The 14015-nt window shown below is 46.4% G+C and overlaps 1 protein-coding gene across 11 annotated transcripts in view; it reads left to right on the top strand.

Moving 5' to 3' along the window:
• The window catches only part of PALM2AKAP2 (PALM2 and AKAP2 fusion), a 372804-nt gene that overhangs the window by 347924 nt on the left and 10865 nt on the right, over positions 1–14015 (top strand). For 8 of the 11 annotated variants that reach the window (XM_070430922.1, XM_070430923.1, XM_070430931.1 and 5 more), the window contains one exon: positions 11824–12002. The exons of 1 other annotated variant lie outside the window; for it this stretch is intronic. In XM_070430922.1, coding sequence (XP_070287023.1) covers positions 11824–12002 — 179 coding nt within the window. Of the gene's footprint in view, positions 1–8888; positions 11777–11823; positions 12003–13318; positions 13527–14015 lie in introns of those variants that run through there. 2 more of the 11 variants (XM_070430924.1, XM_070430927.1) reach the window with 2 other exon arrangements.

The raw sequence follows: 14015 nt of genomic DNA, 5'->3' as shown, positions 1-14015 counted from the left end.
GCAGAGAAGCACGGACACCCTTGGGAGCACACAACACAGAAGACCACCTCACTGGGGAGAAGTTTCTTGGGAAACTTCTCCAATTTGAGCTGAGGGAGAACTCAGGTTCAGGGGGTGCAGGAAATTATTCCAGGAACAATTTCTGTAGGAAAAGCACCTATCGAGGCCCCAAAGGAATAGAGAACACGGCACATTTGAGGTGTTTCTAGAAGGTCTGGGTGGGTTAGAGGAAGAAATCTAAAACAAAGCAAAATTGATTGGAGCCAGACAACATTTAGGTTTTAGATATTATACTTTATCCCTTGGCCGGTCGGAAGCAGAAGGGTAATTATCTCCACACAGCTCCAAGCTGCCCTGCCTTCATGCATGAACTGATGGACTCGAGGTCTTCCTGCTTTTTAGTGAGTTCATTCCACTGGCTTCTGTTGAGCTCTTCCTCTGAGTGAGCAATTCTGAAGTCATGCCGCCAACTCGAATGAATGACATGTGTTAGGTGAGAGGCCATGCTCCCAAGAAGGAACACACGTGCGCCTCCTGTGCATGGTACTTAGAAGTAGAGCGTAAAGGAAGTGCTCCAGCAGGTGTGCAAGCCTGATTTGAAGGTGTAACCCACTCACTGCTGGAAGGCTCCCTTGAGGAGGGAGTCTGGGAGGACAACCCAAGCATTGTATTGAAGTTAACGGTATAGACCTTTTCAAATGTCTTTTCAAATTTAGGGTGTCAGCAGACAGTTCTCACTATTATTAAGTTTCCTGGTTTCACTTCCAACTTCTAGGCCTGACAGAGAAACCCAGATACCTAGGTGAATAGTTTAGGGGGGTGTTTTTTTTTTTGGTTTGCTTTTTTTTTTTAGTTTAGTTTTTGAAATAGTTTCTGTTTTCATGCCAGATGTTAATTTGATCTACCAAGTCAGAGAAGTTGCCAGATAAGGGGGACATTATTGAGCGTGGTAAAGGAGAGGTGTGGTGTTGAGCCCCATAACTTAGAGCGTCCATCTTTTTTAATATGTGGAAAGATGTGCTAGTGATATACATATTATAAAAATAAAATTTCCAAGGAGTTTGAACTTCTATTATCAGTTTGAATTACAATGCACATGTGATGATTGTTACTCTATTATAAAGATTATTGGCTGGGTCTCTTTTCTTTCCCCTTCGTTATCTTCAAATATCAAAGGAAAAGTCCTAGAGAGAAAAAAAAAAGTTGATGTCAGGACAATATTCACGAAGCAGAGCTTGGTGGCTCGTTCCATGTGTAATATCCCAGTGAGGGGTATGTCTGCTGCTGTATTTCCTGGACATTCTCTGGTGACACAGCCTAATCATGGCTGTGACTTACCAAGACCTTAAAGCTGTGACCTATGCTAGTTATTTCATACACATTTTCTGTTTAATCCCACAACAGGCCTCTGAGATTTAACACAAATTACCCAAACCCTTGAAGCCAGATATATTCAGATTTCTTACTTTATTTTAGAAAATCCATAAAAATGTATATTCTGTTATTTAGAAAAGCAATGCAATGCATATACTGTTATGTAACACACCGAGGTGGGCTGTGGGGCAGCACCCCCCTCATGAAATCCAATTTCTGCCATAAATCTTAAAAAGAGTTGGTTATATTAAGTGGGAAAAAAATAAAAGGCTAAGAAGAACCTCATGCTGCTTCATGTCAGGTTTTGCTGCCAAATAAGTTATGACAAAACTTGGTTTTCAGAGCTTTTCCTGGAGTTTGGAATTGTGCATGAGGGATCGTGGACCTGTAACAGTATTTCCTTTTCTAAGAATTAATTTAGAACCCAGAGAGACTAAGTAACTTGGTCGAGGTCACCCAGCTAGGAAGTGGCAGAGCCAGGTTCAAACCCAGGTTCATTTGACTCCAGAGTCTGTATTTTGTCTACACCCTTTCTTGCCCTCTGCTGGACCCGCCCCGTGCCCTTGAGGCCCATGAGTTATGTGGTAACAGCTCTCCTTTCCCACCTACAGTGATTGAGCTGTTTCCCTCTGCCCTCTCCCAGTGCTTAGGCCTGGCCCTGCATTTTCTCGGTCCTTCTACTGTGGCTCTGGAATCCTCTGCTCACAGTGGCCAGGGTGGGTGAGTTTGCTTCAAGAGGTCATGAGACTGTGGTATCCCAGTGACCCAGAATGGTTCCTTCATTTTTTTGTTTTGTTTTTTAGAACTAAATCCCAATGCTCCAAATTACAATGGGCCAAATTGCTGGTGCTGCCCAAAGATCTGAGGGGCTAGCACAGCCCAGGGCAGCCCAGCGTCTGACCTGGTTGTTCCGAGTTCTTTCTGAAAGTTCCTTCCCCAGGAGGAAGCTCAGCCATCCACTCCTCACAGGCTCATTCCCTGAAATCTTTGCAAGCACTGGGTACTCAAGCAAGGAATCACTTTCTTAATTTGACGAGCAGGGATAGGTGTTTACTCCATTAACCAACTGTGTTGAGAGTGGGCCGAGGTCACCTGAGTTAGTTCAATGGTGGTTTGGCTCTTTGAGATTGATCCTTCTGCTTGGACCAGAACCTCCCTGAATTTTATTTCTCTGAGCCCTCAAAATATGTTCTTTTTTTAAAAATGCTATTTGGGAAGGAATGGGTAAGAAAAAGCTAGTGTGAAGCAAGGGGTGAATGAATGAAATGAAATGTAATGAATCAGGACTTCTCAGATTACAGAATTCAGTTATTTTTGGACGGTCCATTCAGTGGTTTGAAAAGGGCAACTGCCATGGTTGAAGCTGCAGCCTCACTCCTGAGAAGGCCCCTGTCCTTTCTTCCGTGACAAGACTGTGCTGGTGGCTTCTGGGAAATAGAACTTTGGAAAACGCACATTTCTCACCAGTATAATTCCCTTCTGTGAGCAGGTCCTGTTGTCACTGCTCATTGTGCTGGGTCTTCTGATACATCCAGGGGTTTGGGTTGGCTCCCAGGGGGGCTTATCCCTTCCTGGGGACACCCCATGGTGTCCTTGTGGCTTGCCTTTTACCCCATGTACCAAGTTAGGAGATTGGCTTCTGAAAAGTCAGACTTAACCACATGCAAAGAGTGATGCAGTCTTGAGCTGAGAAAGAAAAAGATGAATCAAAGGACCGAATTCTTGCAACATCCCTGCTTTACGCCTGGTAAGAAATGTGAGCTAATCAAAGCCAGGCTGGGGAACAGGATGTCCCTATGACTGCTGGAGTTTAGGGAGGATATGAGTGTGCCTCTCACAGCCCTGGTGATTGCTGTGTTCCCTACGGAGCCTGGGATTTCAGATCCGTTTGATCTTGTGAATAAGCTGCTGCATAAGGGGTGGAGCGGAGAATGTGAAGGACAGGCCATTTGATCCCCAAAGAATACATTTATATTTGGTGTAAGGTATTTCTCATGAGCTTGGAGGAAAGCATCAGACGTTTCCCAAAACGTGGGTGCATCTGACGTGAGAGCTATCCTCCATTACTCAGATATAAACTCACACTTTACTTGAAAAAGCTGGTCAAGAAAATTATGGACCTAACTGTGACAGCCACTTCTCTGGGATTATATCCAAAGCTCAGATCCTGACTCCACTGCTTCTAAACCTCAGTGTCCTCACCAGTAAAATGGGAATAAAATAGCACCAGCCGCATCGATCGGTTTGGACAGTGCCTGGCACACAAAAGGCTCCCAAACAGAGTTACTATGGTGGTGGTGGTTGTTAGTTACCGATCTGCTTTAAGAAAAGGCGTAGACCACCTTAGCAGGATTACTTCTGAGTCACTCTCCTGCCACTGCAGGAGAAATTAATGGCAGGATATGCATTATAACATTGCTTTCTAGATGGGATTTTTTTTCACTGTTACTTAGAATTAAAGTTTCTCTTACAAAATCTGAGTTCAGGAATTAGTTTTCAATAGCCAACTATGATTTCAAAAAAAAACCAAAGTCCACCATTGAGTGCATTGGGTGACAATAAAATGACAAGTGTTACCATAAAAACATTCCCCTTTTGTTTTTATCTTTTTTTTTTAAAAAGAAAGAAAAGGAAAGGTTTTAATCTGCGTCCCCCGGGGCGACCCATGAACCCCAAAGACAGGGCCAGTCGATTCGCACCAACAGGGAAGGGGGGTTTCTTTTTATACAGGTGTTTAATGAGGGGCGGGGGCAAGAGCTGAGGAAGTTCCCGCTGCGGGGGGGTCGGCAGGTTATTCAGGAAGGAGTCAGTGTCTGTGTGGGGGTCGTTCTTGTTTTTATCTTTTATGGGTAGTAATCTTCACATAGCCAAGCCCACCCTGTTGGTAGAGATGTGTTTAACAAAAATATCTTGGAAAGGGAATTACTATTTACCACGATTTTCGTGCTTTTAAAATATATATATATTTTTACTGATTTCAGAGAATATAGGGAGAGGGAGAGAAAGATAGAAGCATCAATGATGAGAGAGAATCATTGATTGGCTGCCTCCTGCATGCCCCCTACTGGCGATCGAGCCTGCAATCCAGGCTTGTGCCCTGACTGGGAATCGAACCATGACCTCCTGGTTCATAGGTAGACCCTCAAGCACTGAGCCATGCCGGCTGGCCGGGCCACTTTTTATGCTTTCTGTTTCAATTAAATGTTTTCTGTGTTGGGCTTCCCCCGGGGAAGCAGAGCTCTTTCCTTCTAGTGTTTGCGTCTTCCAGTTTTGTTCATAAAGGACCCAATATCAGCAGCTCATCGACACCCCGCTGACCTTTAGGTAATGCTATTTGGGTGTTTCTCCAGGCAGGGTATTTCTCATTTCTGAGCTCGGCTTCTAATGGGAAGATTCAGATCACCTCACCGCGTTCTCCCACCGCGGGGCCTTCAGTGGATGAGAGACAGGGACCAGCTCTCAGAGTGGGGGGGGGCGGGTCACAGCTACCGCTGCACAAGCCACGCACACGCACACGCACACGCACACCCACACTCGGGGTCTGACAGCAGGATCTTCCCTTTGAGAGGAAATGAAACTTCAAATGCAAGTCTGATCTCATTTCTCTCTGAGCTCATTTCAATGACCTGTGGGCCATGTTTGATGTTTGTCACCTCGCCCCAGGGCTGGGTAAAGAAAGGTCATGATGGAAGGAGGCCTGGGCCCAGGCATGTCATCTGGTGGGCGCCTTTGTTCGCTTCAGTTTGTTTTTTAAATAGCATTCCCTAAATGAGTGGGTGCTGCCTTTTTCTTTGCTTTTGAAAAAGTGTAGAAACAAAGGCTCTTTGAATTAAGATCTCAGGACACCATGGAATATAATCATCACCAAAATCCTCATGTTTGACCAAATTAATTTTCTCAACTTTTGGAACCCACATTCCTGGCTCTTTAGAATGGAGTCCTGTTCCTACAGGAGGCATGTTTGGGCCGACAGGATGTTCTGAGGACATGCAGCCCTCGCTCAGGTTCCCTTGGGTGGGAGGACCGCGGATTTTTCTCCCCGACTCGCCAGCGCGGCCTGTGGCGGATGCCCCAGGGAAATCCGTCATGCTTGGGAAGTCCAGAACTGCAGCCAAGGCATGGCTTGCTTTCTCAGGCCCAGAAGTGCTTTAACTGTTCGTAATAAATAAACAGGAAACGCAAGTTCGCATTTCCTTGTGTTCTCTTCCACCCGTGAGAGACAGCACTTACTGATTTGGAGTGGAATTCTCTGCTCCTGGGTCTGCCTCTCAGTGCTGCAGCCGGAGGGCCCCGTGCCGGGCCATGCTTCTCTGAGGCCCCGCAGAGTGTCCGCTCAGCAGCCCTCCTGGTGCATGCTGCCTGGTGACATGGGGAGGCTTGGGGATCTGTCTGTTTAAAGCGAGCAGCTCTCTCGACTTTTCTGAGCATGACTATATTTTAAAATTAATTCATGCTTATTGTAGGGAAAAATGTTAGAGAATAATACTAAAGTCAAAGTGACTCTCCATGCTAACCCATTGGTTTTTTTTTCCGTGCACATATGTGCATGAACGTAATATCGGGTTTACATTTATATTCATTTCCTATTGCTGCTGTGACAAATTACCACAAATACAGCAGCTTAAGACAATGCATATGTATTATCTTATAGTTCTAGAGGTTGGAAGTCTATGATGTGTCCTTTATGGACTGAACTTTGTCCCCCCACCTCCGACCCACCCCCCTCAAAAATTGCCAGTGTGGATGGGATCTGGAGGTGGAGCCTTTCAGGGGGCAATTAGTGTTCGATGAGATGAGGGTGGGGTCCTCATAATGGGATTAGTGCCCTTATAAGTAAAGCTGCTAGAGAGCGCAATCACTTTCTCCGCCAGCGTGAGGCCATCTGCAGGACAGGACAGTCCTCACCAGAGCCCAACTGTGCTGGCCTCCTGATCTCAGACTTCCAGGCCCCAGAACCATGAGAAAAAATGTTTCTTGTTGCTTAAGCCACCTGGTCCATCGTATTTTGTTAGGGCAGCTCAAGCAGACTAAATTTCTGGGCTAAATTCAAAGTGTTAGCAGGACTGTGTTCCTTCTAGAGCAGCCGTGGGCAAACTACGGCCCGCGGGCCGCATCCGGCCCGTTTGAAATGAATAAAACTAAAAAAAAAAAAGACCGTACCCTTTTATGTAATGATGTTTACTTTGAATTTATATTAGTTCACACAAACACTCCATCCATGCTTTTGTTCCGGCCCTCCGGTCCAGTTTAAGAACCCATTGTGGCCCTCGAGTCAAAAAGTTTGCCCACCCCTGGTCTAGAGGCTCGGGGAGAGTTTATTTCCTTCCAGTTCTAGAGGCCACATGAATTCAAGTCCTTTTGCCACATAAGGCAACGTATTCATAGATTTGGGGGATTAGGGTTTAGGCATCTTTGTGAAAGCCATTATCTTACCTACTCTTGTTCGCCTCATGCTGATGGGGTTTGTACCATGAGCCATGCATACTCTCTTGCTTTCTTTCTCACAGCTAATAAGAGGTGAACCAGGGTTTTGAACCCAGGGAGTCCAGGTCTGGAGCCTGCACTTTGAAAACAACTGCAATATATCTGATTTTGTAACCTGATGTTTTGTTTTGTTTTGTTATATATTTTGAATAGTGTCCCATGACCCTAACTGTTTTTTTTTTAAATCTCACTAAAACATGATTTGTAATGGCTAACTATATATTCCATCATAAAAGTGAGCCATATCACTTTAACCATTCTCCTATGGTCAGATATCCTGGTTGTTTCCACATATGTAATTACTGAAAAATGCATTGGTGAAAGTTTTAGGCCCATACTGATTTGCTGAACTAGTGAAGTTCCTTGGGAGCTGGTGAAGTGGTATAAACTAGAAAAAGGTATTCCACAGACGTTTCCTTAGGTTGTAATATGGTCTGTGCCTCAGGCCTGGAGAGTCTAGCTCATCCCTGTCTATGGGCTCAGGAACCCTAGAAATTTCTTATCCCTGAGGACATACCCTGTTAGGATCCCCAAACTGTGATGGGTCATCTCCGGTGCTCATTGTCATGCATCTCACCCAGCACTATGAAGTGAGGTTCTCTGGTTAAATAAATGTGAGAAATGCCATACACCCATCCTTGAATTGGAGATTCCCAAACATATTAGCACCAAACCCTTGGTGAAGTCCTCTGGTAAAGAAACCGCTCTCTCTCGTTTTTAAAGCTTTCTTTAACCAGTGCTGTTCCCCAGGCCTCTGTGACCAGTGGCTGTGTTTGCAGCATTGAGTACTACCTTACAGAACTTAGCTTTGGACATAGTTTTGGAGACACGGCTCTGGAATCATCCCAGCCAAGTGGAGCTGCTTACCCTCAAACGCCTTTAAAAGCTTTAGTCTAAAAGTACTCTAGATGCAACAGTTTGAGCAAAATCATGTTTATAAAATTAACTCGAAACTGTTTTCTACCCTCCACTCAGAATTCCAGCCTAGCTTTGTTCTGCTGGTTCCTCTTGTCATAGAGCTCACGGGTACCTGCTCCCTGCTCTGTCAATATCAGGTGTCAGCCTTTGGCTAAGACCACCTGGTCTGCCCCGAGTCTGTGTGACACTTTCCATTCATGTTGTTTCCCAGGAACCATGACTGGGGTCCTTCAGGAGAGCTGTTTTGTAGAGTGTTCAGCCAGGATGTTTGTCATTGAAAATAGAGCTCACTTTCAGCTGTCATCGGCTATTCAGCCATTCGCCAGGTGAATAAACAAAAATGAGAGCAAGTTTTGATGAGGCCAGTGGGGATGGAGCCTGGAGGTACTGGGGAAGTGCTGGGTGAGATGCATGACAATGAGCACCGGAGATGACCCATCACAATTTGGGGATCCTAACAGGGTATGTCCTCAGGGATAAGAAATTTCTGGGTTTCTGAGGCACAGACCATTTGAGTCAATTCATGTAATGATCCCAGAGGCCCAAACAATGGTGGTGTCTGGGGTGTCCCACTGGGGGAAGAACATGAGATGTTTTTTCACCATCCTAATTGCAAGGACTGTTGGCTGTAGACTTCTGAGGAAGAAGGTGGGTGTGGAACAGGTCCCGCTACAGCTTTGTCGCTGTCTGTGTGATTCCTAACATGGTTAGAATTCCAGTGCATGGTTTGAACCATACTGGTCTGTGTGGGTGGGTGGGTGGGGGTAGGGGTTGCAGATCACAGGGCCCAGCAGAGAAGCCTGGCCAAGGGGATGGGGCGCAGTGTCTCCTTTGGGGACCTATGACTCCTCGGGAGGCTCTGATGTGGGCGTGGCTATTTGAAACTCAACTACTTTCTCTTTAGAAGCAGCTGCTCTAAACCTGCTAAACCAGTCTTTCTTTGCTGTTACGCATGCGCCCTCTAGTGTCTATAAATGGTAAAACTTGCTCAAGGGACCAATACAAAGACATAAGTCTAGAACACAAAGACAGAAGCAGGCAATGTCTCTAATGTTTAATGGTTAACCACTTCTTTATACTAACCCTTTGCCCTCTTTGCAATTCTCTTTCAGCCTACATCCATCAGTGTCATTTAGGCATAATCAACATGATTTGGGTTCCAGACCAGACCTAACTCTGATTGCTAACAGCTAATGTAATTTGGGCTGGCATTAGCATCTGAGCCTCCATGGTCTAAACCGCTCACAGACGTCCTGGCATCCACCTTGACTACATCCCAAGGTCATTGTGAGGATCGAGTGACGTGAAGCCTGTTAATAAAATGCCATTTGCATGCGGTGGTTATTATTTCAAAGCCATTGAGCCTGTGATTCTGTAGACCAAAATTGTTTTGAGTTCTTTGGTGAAGACATTTAAACTCTTTCCTCAGATCCTCCAAGGGGAATTCTGTCCCCATCCACAAGCGTTGAATAAGTAGCTGCTGTGTGTATTTCATGTCCTAATGGTTCATTCAGCAAACGTGAGCTCCTACCTACCACAGTGGGTGCTGGGATCCAGCAGTGATCGGGACGGACCAGGTCCTGCCTTATGCAGTTTATATCCAGATGAACTAAGGGGTTCATAAATGATTGAGATGGTCCCTATCCTTAGGTGACTTTGCAGCTTACTGGAGAAGAGAAGCTTAAACAACTAGATAGGATACAAGTCAGCATGTGAAAACGGCTTTCACAGAAATATAAACAAAGCACCTGAAGCAGGGGCCTGACCGTGGTGTGTGTGAAAGGGTGAAGGCAGGGAATATAGACTATGCTTTCTAGAAGCTTAATGCTGGGGGAGTGGCTGATGGGAGGTAATTTGGACGCTTAAGAGGTCAATTGGAAAATAATGACAACCAACCTCGGCAGTTTGGCGTTTATTTCTAGTTCTAGAAGAATTGCAAACATTTTATGCACACTACCCACAAAATTGCTCTTTCTCATTCTAGGGCCATTATTCTTTGAGATTCCAAATAAATAGTAACTGGGCAAATTGGATGCTTGCTGTTCTAAATGTTAACTTAGTCCGTATCCCAAGTGTCTGGGGTAGGCTGCTCTTATCACACTCACTTTACAGATGAGGGACCTGGGATAGAAAAACAGTAAGTGACTTGCCCAGGGTTATTTGGCTGCCGAGCAGTGGATTCAGACCCATGCAGGCTGGCTCCAGGCCTTGCATGCTCACCTCTGTGCCAAATTGTTTCTCAAACTTTCATTTAAAAAGTCAATCCGAAATTATAGAGACCTAGCTTAAGTATGCAGAGGTAATGTTACCTGATTGCTTTAAAATATTTCAGTTTTAGGAAGGAAGGAAGGAAGGATAGGTGACGCGGGTGTGGTAAAATCTTGATAAATGTTTAATGTATTCGATGGGGAGCCATTATAGCATTCCCTAATAAAAAATGGAAATCATTGCTCGCAGATATGATACATTTGAAGTATTTTTACCTTGCTGTTAATATCAAAAGACTTTTTGTAAATGACGTGGGTAATTTAGATCAAGACAAGGAGTTTCCCTAAGTTACTGGTGTGCAGGTGCCTCTTGCAGATAAAGTGCCCTGTTCTATGTATGAAAAACAACTTTCCACCTCGTTGTCAAATTTCAGGGCCATGCTTTTTCTTTACAGAATAAGGGTCGATCTTCTTGCCAGATATATTTGATAGAATAGCAAAATGACTGAGTTAGAAGGGACTTCACAGACAACTTCTTCCAAAATTCTCATTTTCTAGCTAGGAGAACTTAATGATCAGCCCAGGATTAGATAGCCAACAAGAGATAATTCATGGAAGAGCAGAAATAAAAACCTGGATATCCTGAATTTTAGGGGGCTTTCCAACCCCCATTAAAAGCAGCTGTACCCAATAAGAGGCTGTAGCAGCCCCCATGGCGACACAGACCCCAGACTTCACCTGTAAGACATTGGCCAAGGTGAAAGTCTGGGGAAGAAGAGGAAGGAAGATGAGTCACCTCCAGCTTGGGACTGGAAGGGGTCAAACGGGCCTTTAACCTTGTCAGTTTCCAAACTTTGGACTTGAATGGTCCCACGTGTTTTGTGTGTGTGTTTCACATTCCTTTTTCATAGACGCTTCATCTCCCACAAGGGGCATAATTGGAACTTCTCAGAGGTGCATTTGGGGCTCTGTGGCGATAAAACCACCCCTTGATGGGCCGAAGTCAGGGCCGGGCATGGCCCAAGAGGGAGGAATGCAGAAGGTCTTGGTGAAAGTGCCTAGAGTCACCACACCCCACCACCTTTGACCTGGTCTTATCTGAAAATCCCTGTAAGGCATTTCCAAAGTCCACATCTCACTACGCCTAAGCTGTCTTTGTTGGCATGCATTCCTTAAGGTTTGGGGGCTGGGCAGGGGTGTCTCAAACCTGGATGCTTTAGGACCGTGGCAGGTAAGGTAAATGAATGACGCTGGCCTATTAAGACTGCGGGGACCTGGGAAGAACAAACCTAGTTCTCATTCAAAGGTCCTTCAGCGCTGACTGTCCACGCCTGAAGCTTGGGGCAGGTCAGATGGTAGGTGATGGCTTTTGACAGACAAGAAAGGACCTGGTGAGGGGACCAGGAGACCTGGGTCCCATCACTGACTCCCGGCGACCTAAGCACAGCCCTCCCTTTGCAGGACCTCGGTTTCCTTCGTCTATAAGAGGTGGGTCTCTAAGGCTCAAAGGTGCTGTCCCCTCACAGTCTCATTCTATGATCTATGACATGTCCCCAGAACTGGAGCCAGTGTCTGTCTGCCTGACCTGTATTTGCAAACTGCCCAACGGGCCTCTTGTATCTGACTTTTTAGCACCGGGTCCCTTGAGGTCCTTGTTGGTTTGTGACGTTCTCCTTACGTACTTTGATCCCTGTAATAAAATGCCCTGCATGTAACCATTGTTCTGATACCACGATGTCGGCGGTTGATTTTTTTTTTTTTTTTGCCCATTTTCTCCTCTTTCTGAAAGCAGTCACGAGCAGACAAGCTTAGAAAGGGTGTTCTCTTCGTATTGTTTCAGGGAAAATAGAGAAAGTCAGACCTCCTCCATCCCCCACACCTGAAGGCCCCAGCTCGCAGCCTGACTTAGCCCCCGAAGAGGCTGCCGGATCCCAGCGGCCCAAGAATTTGATGCAGACCCTCATGGAAGACTATGAGACACACAAATCTAAAAGGCGCGAGCGAATGGATGATAGTAGTGTAAGTTCCTTCTCCTTTCCTCTCCCACGCCCCCGAGGGCGGACGTAGCGTGCCGTGTAGAGTGTTGTCTGCCAGTAAACTGGTTCCTAAGCCGATTTTCAAATGTGTGGTTTTACACGCCTGGAGGCGGGGTTGGGATTTTTGCCTTGTTTCTCAAAAACACTGAGCAGGCAAGGCACTTACCTTTTTTCTGCCAACTGTAATTGGAGCCCTCTGGCCATGGTAGTGTGTGGATGTTTGGTGCAAGAAGGGAAGAAGGATGGAGGGGCCCTGAAATCATCCCAGGCACCAGCGAGCTGCTTTCTACCATCGCTGCCTGCTCTGTAGGGTTTCATTTCTCTAGAGAACTATGATGATGCTGTTCCTTCAACGTCTACTCTGGGCAGTCCCTAGAAATGTTACTCAGTGCTCAAAAGACTGAGTGCGTTGGGGCTGTTACCAAGCCCTGCGTTCAATTTAGCAGGAAAAGAGCCATTTAAAATGACGGTTAAAAACCACACGGCCACCTGCTCCCCTCAACCCTGAGAACTTCGCATGTGATGTTCACATTGACCACGAAGGGAGTCATCTGCTCTGTGGTTTCTTTCTCCCACAAGAGACGCGAGGGCTGTGGTTCCACAGCCAGGAGCCGGGGATCAGCCTGAGGGGTTCACGCCAACCTCCTAGGAGTCTGCTGGCCTCGGTCTCTTAGCAATTATTGAGGTGACTGCCTCTGCCCCCCGGTTACACGTAGGTCACAAATAGCTTGGGTCCGTGGAGGATGCCACCCAGTTTTCCTGGGACAGCCCTGGTGTAAGCCTGTTGTCCTGGTGTCACTATTAATAGCATCCCCTTCCACTCTCAAAAGTGCCCCGGTTTGGATGATAAATTATTTGTGCACCTTAAACATGAGAGCTGCGGGGCTCACAGTCAGAACTCCAGGCTGACCTCTCACCTTTCATGTCCCGTTGACTAAATTAAAGGATTTCCGCCTTGATGCTCAATGTGGCTTTACCAATATGTTGGTAAAGAAAGCAAGCACACCTGGGACAGCTGGCTCACCTGGCGCCGCCCCGGCTCTCTCCTTGGGTCTCCCCGGAACTCCTCCGGATCCTGACTCAGCTCCTCCATCAGGCCTATTGCACCGGGGAGGGGCCTGGCCCTCTGCGGCTGCTGCAGACTTCCCTGAGCCCATAGGACGTTCTCTGCCCACCAGGCAACTTTAGCCAGCCCCTTGCAGCCCCACTTAAATTATGGAGTTTCCCTTTGGGTATCTTCTGCAGCCTGTGACCATTTTGCAACCTCGTGCTAGAAAAATGGCTGTTTCTTTCCTCCAGGGGTTCCAGCCATGCACCAGCCGTGCTGGGGAAGTGGAGCGGCCCCCTCGCATTCTGGGGGAGAAAGGGGAGAACTGATGGACCCACTTTGCATGGGCGCCATGCAAAGTGGTTCTCTTCCTCACCCTTCCTCTCTGAAATCAATAAAAATATATTAAAGAAAAAAGAATAGTGGTTGCCAATACTTTAAGCTTTGGGCTTTCTTTTAAGCTAACTAGCCAGGAAACCATATGATTAAAAATGCAGAACAGGTATAAATCTAAAACCAAGGAGTTCTGATCCCAACATAAGCTAGGCCTTAAATTTTCTTACTGGTAGCACCGTCTAGGTGTCTCTCGTATGTGCCTATTGTGTCGAGGTGCAGACGCTGCAGGGGAAAACCCACGCAGAAGGGAAGAGCCTGCTCTCAGCCCCTTTCGTAGCAGAGGCGGGAGCCTCTTGCGTGCAAACTCTGGCTCTCAGGCAGCCGCCCTGGCAAATGCCAACCAGGTGGGATTTCCCCCGGGCACTGGGGCAGCTGCTCAGAATCGGGGTTTCAATATACTGGTTGCTCTTCACCTGTGCAGTGAAGTGGCAGCCTCCTCGCTGTTTTTCTCGAGTAAATAAACATTTCATACAAGGAGAAACCCTACTAACTAATCAAGTTGTTACTCTCCCCAGATCTTGGATTCAAGGCCCAGTGTTTTTCACTGTTACT

The sequence above is a fragment of the Myotis yumanensis genome, unplaced genomic scaffold (assembly GCF_028538775.1).
Source record: "Myotis yumanensis isolate MYYU_CA2020_CCGP unplaced genomic scaffold, mMyoYum1.0.hap1 SCAF_12, whole genome shotgun sequence".
NCBI lineage: Eukaryota > Metazoa > Chordata > Mammalia > Chiroptera > Vespertilionidae > Myotis > Myotis yumanensis.
The sequence above is the reverse complement of the archived record's forward strand: the minus strand, read 5'-3'. Positions and strand labels throughout refer to the sequence as shown.